Raw genomic sequence first — 10099 nt, 5'->3', positions numbered from 1 at the left:
ATCTGTAATATCACATTTTTTCATAAACCAGGTAGCTACATATATGTGGTTTTATTTCTGGACTCTCATTCTGTTTGCCTATTCTTGCAACGTGCCACCTTAAATACTATAATTTGGGAAAGTCTTGCCTTCTTGTTCTTCCTCAGAATTATTCTTGGCCCTTTACATCACCATATAGGTTGTAGAATCAGCTCATTACACATACATACTGACAACTTCCCTGCACCCACAAAATATATACACACACCAACCTGTTAGGATAGTGATTGGGAATACATTGAATTTATAGATAGATTAGTTTGGAAAGAATTGAAATATTTTAAAATTGAGTTTTCTATTCCATGAATATAGTGCATCCTTCCATTTAGTTAGGTCTTCGTGTGTGTGTGTGTGTGTGTGTTGGCAGGGGGAGAGAGAGAAATTGAGATAGATCTACCCCAATATATCTTTTCATCCATCCATTTTTGAAGTTTTTTTAACATTCTCTATTAATATCTTACACATATTTTGTTAAATTTGTTCACTGACATCTGACATTATTTTTATGCTGTGGCAAATACAATTACATTCATCTTCTATTAAATTGGAACTAAATAAACTAAAACTATATTTTTTATATTAAAAAATATAAAGAGTGTTTTTCTTTTCTTTTCTTTTCTTTTTTGAGAAAGAGAGAGAGAAGGAGAGAGCAGGGTGGGGATATGTGGGAAGGGGCAGAGGAAATGGGAGAGAGAGAATCTTAAGCAGGATTGATCTCACAACCCAGGATCATAACCTGAGCTAAAATAAAAAATCAGATGCTCTAACTGACTGAGCCGCCCAGGCATCCCTACACAAAACTTTTTAAGACTAAAGTTAACTAGCATTCCTAATTTCTACCAAGATGATGCAAGGATCCTAAGATACTTTATTTCAGTCCTCACTCATATATTTAAATTGCTTTTCAATTTTATAAAACTTGATTATTATTGTTTTATGCAGTCAGTGTTTATTTCCTTTTTTTCATTTCTTTACATTAAAAAAAACTTCATTTCCTTTGTAGCTTAGATCTTCCATCTGTGATCATTTTCCTTATTCTAAAGTATAAATTTAGAATTTGCTTTAGTATGGATCATGGCAAACTCAATCTGTTTGTTTGTTTGTTTGTTGGAAAAATGAATTTGCCTTCCTACTCTTATTTTCTGGAAGATATTTTTTTCCTGGGAGAAGTATTTTATTTATTTATTATTTATATTCATTTTTTGAAAGTTTTTTTTCCAGGTAAACTCTACACCTAGCATGGGGCTCAAACTTACAACCCTGAGACCAGGTGTCCTATGCCGCACTGACTGAGCCAGCCAGGTGCCCCTGGGAAAAGTACTTGAGATTGTCAGTTGTTTCTTTCTGTATATGGAAGATACCATTGCAATGTTACATGGCTTCTATTGCTGATAAGAAGTCTATCGGAAGTTTAATTGTTGATCTGCTGGAGGTAATTTGTACTTCTATTCTGGATGCTTTAAAAATCCCCATTTTTGTCCTTGGTGTTGCCATAATGAATTCACCATAGTGAGCCCGTAGTTCACTCGCCTGTGTCTAGAGTTGGATTTCTTTTTAATATACTTGGAATTCGCTGGTTGCTTTATTCTGTGGATTGGTGTTATCATGCATTCTGAAAAAGAAATTGAGGCATTATCTCTTCAGATATTATCTTTGCCAGAGTCACTCTCCTTCTCTCTTATTCTTGGGAAACTATGATCAAGTTTGCTTTAGATCTTTTAATTCTTTCCTTCATTTTTCTTAACCTCTTTTCATATAATCTTTTTGTCTCTCTGTATTCCTTTTCTTTGTGGATAATCTTCTTTGAGTAACTTCCAGTTTTCTAATTCGTTTTCTAATTTTCTAATCTGTTAAACTCACCCAATGAGCTTGCCACTCCAATTTTTGTATTTCAGTTGTAGAACTTATATTTGGTTCTTCTTCATATTTCCTATATCATTCAAAAATCGTTTTCCCATACACTGCAGATGTTTTAAGGGTCTTTAATTTCTTGAAATAAAACACTTGCTTTATAAACAAAGCCTGATAATTATAAAATCTTTTATTGCCATCAGGTTGTAACTGCCAATGATCTCTTGAGAATTGTTTCCTAGTGTACTAGTTTTGTTGTTGTTGTTGTGATGAATTGTTTTCTTTTGACAACTAACTTTGAGAATTATTTGAAACCTATCATAGAGAGACAGTCCAATTAAAAGAATTTGTATTTGCTGTAATAAAATTCTTAGGCACTACTAATTTCAAGCACTTTCAATTAGATGCACAGCTTGACATTTGGGAGAAGTTTTTTGGCTAGTAAGAATATAGGTCGCAAGGGGAGCCTGGGTGGCTCAGTGGGTCAGGTCATGATCCTGGGGTCCTGGGATCGAGCCCCGCATTGGGCTCTCTGCTCTGTAGGGAGCCTGCTTCCTCCTCTGTCACTGCCTGCCTCTCTGCCTACTTGTGATCTCTGTCAGATAAATAAAGAAAAAATCCTTAAAAAAAAAAAAGAATATAGGTTGCAAATCCATCTATTAACTTTTTGTGGTTGTAATATATCCAAGACAGGCAATTTCTCAATGTCAATGCAAATTTTCTGATGTATTCTATGGTTTGGGTTGGTTGTATTTTTTTATGTCCCTGGCTTTATGTAGGAAGAGTACCTCATTAGACTCCCCATTCATTAGGCCCTAGATTTTAACTTCTGCATTTTATGTCCTGTAAGGAATATAAATAGCCCATTTGCCACAATTTCACTATTCTGCTTACCTCTCTGGGTGTACACTTTCTTATAGTGTATAGTGTATAACTTCTCAACTCAAAATGCTAACAAAACAGGAGGCTGGTTACTGAGATACTAGGAAACAAGCTCAAGAAATAATTCCAGCCCATGATTTAACTCTTTGAAGAAATAATCTTTGTTTCCTCCTTGGGTCTTGAAGATTGTTTAACTATCATGAATGACACAATAACTATCTGGACCAGGAAGTTCACACCATCAGACTATCTCAGTGGAAACAAATGGTCATTGATGTTCTTCACTCCAGAAAGGCAGCAGTACAGGAGACAAAAGTTTGGGAAAAACTAGCCCAAATGTGTAAGACCACAAGAGATGTCATCTTTGTATTTGGATTCAAAACCCATTTCAGTGGTGCCAAGACAACTGACTTTGGTATGACTTAGGATTACTTGGATAATGCAAAGAAAAATGAACCCAAAAATTGAGTTGCAAGACAGAGGATGTATGAGAAGAAAAAGACCTCATGAAAACAGTGAAAGTAGTGCAAGAACAGAATGTAGAAACTCAGGGGAACGACAAAGCCAATGTTGGTGCTGGCAAAAAGTGAACTGGAGATTCAACAACAGAAGGAGAAACACTTGGCAGTGACTTTATCTGTGGTGATTGTGCAGATTTTTGATGAGAGAATTAATAAACCAGAAATTAAAGAAAAAAATAAAAGTATCCTTATGATCCCTATAATGTACCTAACCACAGCAAGGACAAACACCCACCAGAACAAGAGATGTGAAACATCATCTCAAATAATCAAACTATTTACTAGTAAATGGGTACATTCCTATTGCAACTTGAAGGTACATGCTATAAAATAAATGAACTATGGATTAAAGTCATTTGGAGAATCCACAAGCACTTTCTCCAAGAAATGCTTCTCCAACCTAAGTATAATTTTTCTGATTTAATTCTTTCTCATCTTTAAAGCTTTTCTGGTTCCTCTCAGTATTTGTCTGACTAGATTCTCAAGGTCTTTACTTTGGAGTGTGCCATAGCAATTTTGTTTCTCAAGGTCAGGTGATAGGTGGCAACTAGGAGAGCTCAGGTCCAGGTCCTGGCTTCACCATAATTCCAAAACTCCTTTGGTTAATGAAATGCAAGTCTGATGGATTATTATTTCTGGATCTTGACTCTGTAAACTGGATTAGCACTTGCAGTCTCTGGACTGCAAAAACAGACTAGAAGGCTAAGACTTGAGCCCTATGGGCTAAGGGCACTTTTGGTCACTTACTGCCCACTAATGTGGGTTTATTCAAGAGTGATAATCTTCTGAAAGCTAAACATGGTGAAAAAGCTAAGTGTATGTAAACTATGTATCTGTATCCAAAACTAATATTTGTAGATGTGGAACTAATTTGTTCATTATTTTTTACAGAGAATAGAGAAAAAAGGTGTAAAATGTGTGTGTGTGTGTAAGTGAAGAAATGCCATTTCTCCCCTAAACTGTGCAAGGCTATAAATCATACTATTTGAGACAATTATGCACGTATTTATTTCCTCTGAATTATAGTTTCACAACACAGTTGCCAAGTATTGGTCTATTTCTTTTTTTTTCCAATTTATTTATTTTCAGAAAAACAGTATTCATTATTTTTTCACCACACCCAGTGCTCCATGCAAGCCGTGCCCTCTATAATACCCACCACCTGGTACCCCAACCTCCCACCCCTCCGCCACTTCAAACCCCTCAGATTGTTTTTCAGAGTCCATAGTCTCTCATGGTTCACAACCCCTTCCAATTTGCCCAAAAGCACATACCCTTCCCAATGTCTATAACCCTACCCCCCTTCTCCCAACCCCCCTCTACCCAGCAACCCACAGTTTGTTTCGTGAGATTAAGAGTCACTTATGGTTTGTATTGGTCTATTTCTACTGCAGAGAGTAGTGCCTGGAATTTGTCTGGGTACCTCTGCTATTACTCTGTGGGTTCTCTGTGATTACTTTCAGTGTGTATGCATGGGAAAGGTGCTTGCGGTGGGTGGGAGGTAGGCAGAGGGAGAGGCAACAGGAAATATGAAGAGTAAGAGATTTACCTAAGAAGAATATTTTCAAAAAAAAAAAGAAGAAGAAGAAGAATATTTCCTTATCAGAAAGATAAGTCTGTTAAAGAAATATAGTGTATAAAGCAGCAAATATTTAGGAAAAAAACCCAAATTTTTATTTTTTAAAAGACCAATTTATAATATTAAATTTCATGCTGTTAATAATTCTTGAGTAAAACAATTTTATGTATAGCATGACTAATTCTCATATCAAGATTTAGTAACAATAACAGAAATTTATAGCGCAAGGAAACTTAGTACTTTCCTTCATTTTTAAGAAGAGAAAACAGAGCTAAAAGGTTGACTTGCCAGAGGTCATAGTCAGTGATAAAAAGGCTAGGATCCAGGTCTCATCATTACCTCTCAGATGTCCTTAACACAAATAATTTTGGAAATATTAACTTTTCAAATTTGCAGAGCTTTTCATTTGAGCTCCACAACACATTTTCATATAAGTAATATTTGTAGGAAATATTATAAGCATTGCACCACATCCCAACATGAACATATTTCAAATCTGTACATCTCTAGTTTTAATTCATTTTTTTTAAAGTATGTAAAATATTTATTAAGGGCTTTGCCGACAGAGGCACAGCATAAATAGAATTAAGTCCTCCTGAAATGTAATTAGTGTACACATCAACCAGTTGATAATTCGTGGTGGAAAATGCAGGAACGTGACCTGGGACCGGGCTCCCAAGTCCGAACCTGGGCAAGTCACAGGCGAAGGCTCGCGAAGGCTCGGCTCAGGAGCCATGCCCGTGGCTGCTCTTTCTGCCTGGTCTCTGCAAAGTCTGTTGTTAGGCAAATGCAAAAGTGCAAGCAGGACTTGCTGGACCAACAGCCACCCTGAGGCTGGGGAGCAAGTGGGGGGCGCTTAATCCACCCCCTCAAATCCTTGAGCGGTTTTCCACAGCCATGAGAAGCTTCTCCTGTAAATCTTCAAAGGTTTCATATGGAGGTAAGTCAAGGCGATTAAAGCATGTGTGAGCTCTGGGCGGTTTTTCAGGACTCCCCCATTGCTCTACTGTAAACAGCTGAGGACCATTGGAACCATAAAGTTCGGCGAAGCCTTCCACAGGCACTCGGGACGTCCCCGTGACGAACTGCAGTAACCGCATCCGCTTCTCGGCGTCCATGAGCAGCACGGCCTTCCAGAACCACTGAATGACAGGGTGATTTGGGCAGTAGCCGTTCTTGTAAATAGAGTGTCGTCTCCAGTCGTTGACGTCCACGTCGCCGAGGCCGCACATCAGCAGCTCCAGCTCATTTTCATCAAAAATTTTAATCAAATCAATAGGAAGCAGTTCTGTGAACCCCTCCAGGAAGGCGTTCATCTGCTTCTGGACCCCGTTCACAAACCTCCACTGGATGACCAAGTCAATATATTCCCTCTTGTTTTCATTTGTCACCATTATTTCTGACCCATTGGGCTTCAGATCCACTTGGTAGGTCTGTCCCAAGTTTTCTTCATCAATACAGAACATGAGGTCCAGTTCAGTAGGATCATTTTCCAAGATCCATTTCAAAGAGTTGTAGTATTCACTATCCACAGACTCCATGTCATTCAGCGTTATCTGCTTGCCCAACATCATTTTGTAAAATGGTCTAATGAAGAAACCATCTAGAAGATTCCCGTGCAATACTGCCAGACCAGCAACTCTTCCCATAACAGTGAAGTAGGACAAATGGTCTTCGTTACAGAGGCCAGAGTTGGGATTGATCTGAAGCGTGTAGTTGTCCGTGGCAGAGTACTCAAAAAGCCCATAGTAGGGGTTGAACATCTCTTTGGACAGTAGGAAGAACCACTCTCGGGCCACACCCCCATAGTCAAGACCTTTCTCCGGTTCAAATTCGATCCACAGTCTAGCTTTCAGAACATCTGGTCTTTTCACGGACATAATTCTCCGGTAGGACTCTTCGAAGATGTTATTTCTGTGAAGTTTCATTTCAAACCTATTTGGAATATCAGCAGGTTTCTTTAATTTCTTCCGAAATAGTCATATTTCTGCTTAAATTCTCTGGAGTAAGAACAGCCGGACCCGTAATCGCTGGATTCTGCAGTCTTGGGTCTTCCCACTGAGTCATTTTGCTATTGTGGTCGATATAAAATGTTCGGCCATCCAAGTGAGTTCTTTCTTCCCAACCAGGAGGAAGAAGGCCGAGGTCATTGGGGTTTAAAGATGCCTTTGACCGCATGTGTACTGGAAATTTCAGGCGTGGATCTTCCCACGTTGCAGTCTTTGTGTTGTGGTCAATGAAGAAGGGCCGGCCGTTGGGCGCGATCCTCCTTTCCCAGCCCGGCGGCAGGAAGCTCTGTGTGACTCTGTGTTGTGGTTTGGGGGAGTTGTAGGGTGATGGCTGTGGGGACTGTGGGTTGGAAAGGGTATCTTTCACAGCCCGGCATATGGGCGAGTCCTTGGCGCCCTCCAGCGGGGCGGATAAGGTTGCGGTGGGCGAGCTGAGGCTTCGGGGCCGGCGGATCTGAGGCTCGATTCGGTGGTTGTTACTGTTTGTGGCGGATCCCGACGCACCGTCTTCCGCGAGCTGCACGATGGGTCGAGTCCAAGTTGTGGCTCGATTGTTATGACTGACACAGTATGTGCGTCCCTTAGCATCTTTCCTTTCTTCCCAGCCTGAAGGTAGGCCCGGTGTGGTGTGCGCATAGGCCACTGATGGCGGTGGTAGGTGGCCGAGGACACTGCAGGACCGCAACCTTGAGGACGGCTCTCTCCGAATCAAAGAACCAAACTGCTCCCCTTTGGAGTCTGGAGTGATCTGAAGCCTTCTGCTCAGTTCCTCAGACAGCTCCTGAGGGCTGGTCCGGGACCCCGGAGAGGACGGCGGTGGGGGCCGTGACAGACTGAGGGAGTCTCCAGTGATGGTCACTTCTTCGGAAATGGCCTCCCAAGGCTCTGGGCCTCTCCACCCTCGCCGGCTCGGCTCCAGGTCCTCGCTGATGTGCCTGCGGGAACGGAAGCCCGGGGCGCGGCCTCCTGGTTGATCTGCCTGATGTGTCGCTGTCCGACTCGGAGGACACGTCCATCAGCTTGGTCGGTGCCGCTGAGGGGTCCGGTGGTTGTGGTTGACGTAGTAGGTCCCACCGAGATTGTCCAGCTGCTCTTCCCAGCCGGGGGGCAGTGGCGGGGGAGGGAGCTCCTCCTGGTGCTGAGAGGCCGAGTCCTTGGAGTCCACCACCTCCCAGCCATGCTCCATGTCATCCCTCTGCTCACTGTCTTCCTCATCCTGACCTCCGTTTCTCGGCAGATAGGCCATTCTCAATCGTAAAAATCCCTTAACTCGAGATTTATGACTTCTTGGTCTAAGGAGAAAATCCTTAAACGTATAGGGTCGCTCCATGGTCGGATCTTCTGTCGGGAGATGACTGAGAGGTATGTCCACCTGTCCCAGGAAGTCGTCCCGTGGCAATCTGTTTTCATCAAATACTTCAGACAGGAGTCTGTGATTAGACGGGTTTACTCTAAAATAAAATTCTTCATTCCACTTTGGGTGCGAGCGAGGCGGAGCAGCCCCGCTCGGCGGGAGAGGAGGGAGGCGGCGGCCCGCCCCGAGCAGCAAAAGCCATGTCGGTATCCCCAGTCCCCACTCCAACCAGGCTCCGGGGCTATGGTTCTCGGCTCCCCCTGCATCCGGGCGCCCAGGTCCCCGCCGGCGCCCCCCTTCCACTTGGCCTGCGCTGCAGGGCGCTGGCCCCACCAGGCCTAATTCATTTTTTTACTAAGGACAGTTAAGAAAAGATGTTTGTATATAGGTATATATTAAGAATGCTGCCTTAGACTATTCTTACCAATTTCATTAACATGAAATATATCTGAGTTACTACAATTTTAAAAATTTACAGCAACCATCAATCTCAAAGAGAGACCTATTTTCTTTTTTTAAGATTTTATTTATTTATTTGACAGAGAGAGATCACAAGTAGGCAGAGAGGCAGGCAGAGAGATAGAGGAGGAAGAAGGCTCCCTGCTGAGCAGAGAGCCTGATGCAGGACTTGATCCCAGGACCCTGAGATCATAACCTGAGCTAAAGGCAGTGGCTTAACCCACTGAGCCACCCAGGTGCCCCATCAGAGAGACCTATTTTCTAAAAGTCATACCTTCTAAAATCAAGCAAATGCTGAAAGAGGGGAAGTGAACATGAATCTTTTTGAAAATTACCCAGTACTCTAATAGAAAGTCTTTTACACTTCTACCGGTTTTATTGTTTTCCTCTTTCCCCAAAACTACATATAAATAATATGAGAAAAGTTCATCAGTCCATACAAAGTTTTTAAGCATCAATGTAATACTACTTCATTACAAGTCCTCTGGGTACAGAAATTTTTGGTGTGGACATGGAACAGACTGATGGAAGTTTCAGTCTTCAAAATGTTAGCTCAGAATAAAGGCCAACATGGGGAGGATGATAAAGTAGTCTGGATACCCTTGATAAAAAGACCAATTTTCAATAAAAAATATGGTGAATACATTTGTATGTTTAAAAATGCACAACTGTTTATGTTAAAAACAAAATAGCTTTTGGGGGAAACCTTAATAATGAATTAATCCAATTCATAGCACAGTTTTTATAAGAAAATATTTTCTAGGTTCCTTGTTTGGAGGCTGGGAAACTGTCTTCCTTTTGTCATGGATGATGGCCACTCGCATAAAGGCAACATGGAGGCTCAAGGAATAAGCCCTCCTCTCCAGAGGAACACAGCATGAGCACAGTACAAAGACAGCATTAGTTATGTCTTCATAAGTCAGATGCTCAGAATCCATAATACCTAGACTCATATTACTAGTGAGTGGGACAATCTATAATAATGTGATCACAGTGATTACAGGTCTGAAAGGGATAAAATAAAATTTTTCCACCTCATAAAAATCTCACCAGATCATGAACATCTAACTAAGTTTCTAGTTTCTGTCATATATGTTCCAAATCTCATCACCACTGAAATCTTAGGGTATAGGTATTATCATCCTCATTTTGCAGATGAGAGAACTGAAAGACTAAGAGAAGACAAAACTCTGGGTGATTGACACATCTCCAAAGGCAAGAGAAACAAAAGCAAAAATGAACTACTGGGACTTCATCAAGATAAAAAGCTTTTGCATGGCAAAGGATATAGTCAACAAAACTAAAAGGAAATCTATGGAATGGAAGAAGGTATTTGCAAATGACAAATCAAATAAAGGGCTAGTATCCAAAAGCTATAAAGAACTACCAAACTCAAACCCAACCA

The 10099-nt window shown here is 41.2% G+C and overlaps 2 protein-coding genes and 1 pseudogene across 2 annotated transcripts in view; 1 reads left to right on the top strand and 2 right to left on the bottom strand.

Moving 5' to 3' along the window:
* The window catches only part of LOC122906946, a 441004-nt pseudogene that overhangs the window by 35549 nt on the left and 395356 nt on the right, over positions 1–10099 (bottom strand).
* On the bottom strand, positions 5729–8358 carry LOC122906929 (E3 ubiquitin-protein ligase NEDD4-like). Its single transcript, XM_044249434.1, is given in 7 exon segments — positions 5729–5755; positions 5757–6844; positions 6847–6882; positions 6885–7832; positions 7835–7868; positions 7871–7902; positions 7905–8358. Coding segments are annotated over 7 exon segments (2472 nt in total). The 5' UTR covers positions 8212–8358.
* The window catches only part of LOC122907409 (serine/threonine-protein kinase LATS2-like), a 171393-nt gene continuing 169526 nt past the window's right edge, over positions 8233–10099 (top strand). Inside the window, 1 exon segment of the mRNA XM_044250286.1 lies at positions 8233–8441. Within this exon segment, the coding sequence (XP_044106221.1) occupies positions 8233–8441 (209 nt within the window).

The sequence above is a fragment of the Neovison vison genome, chromosome 5 (genome assembly GCF_020171115.1).
Source record: "Neovison vison isolate M4711 chromosome 5, ASM_NN_V1, whole genome shotgun sequence".
NCBI classification, from domain to species: domain Eukaryota; kingdom Metazoa; phylum Chordata; class Mammalia; order Carnivora; family Mustelidae; genus Neogale; species Neogale vison.
This window is presented reverse-complemented; position numbering and strand designations above follow the sequence as displayed.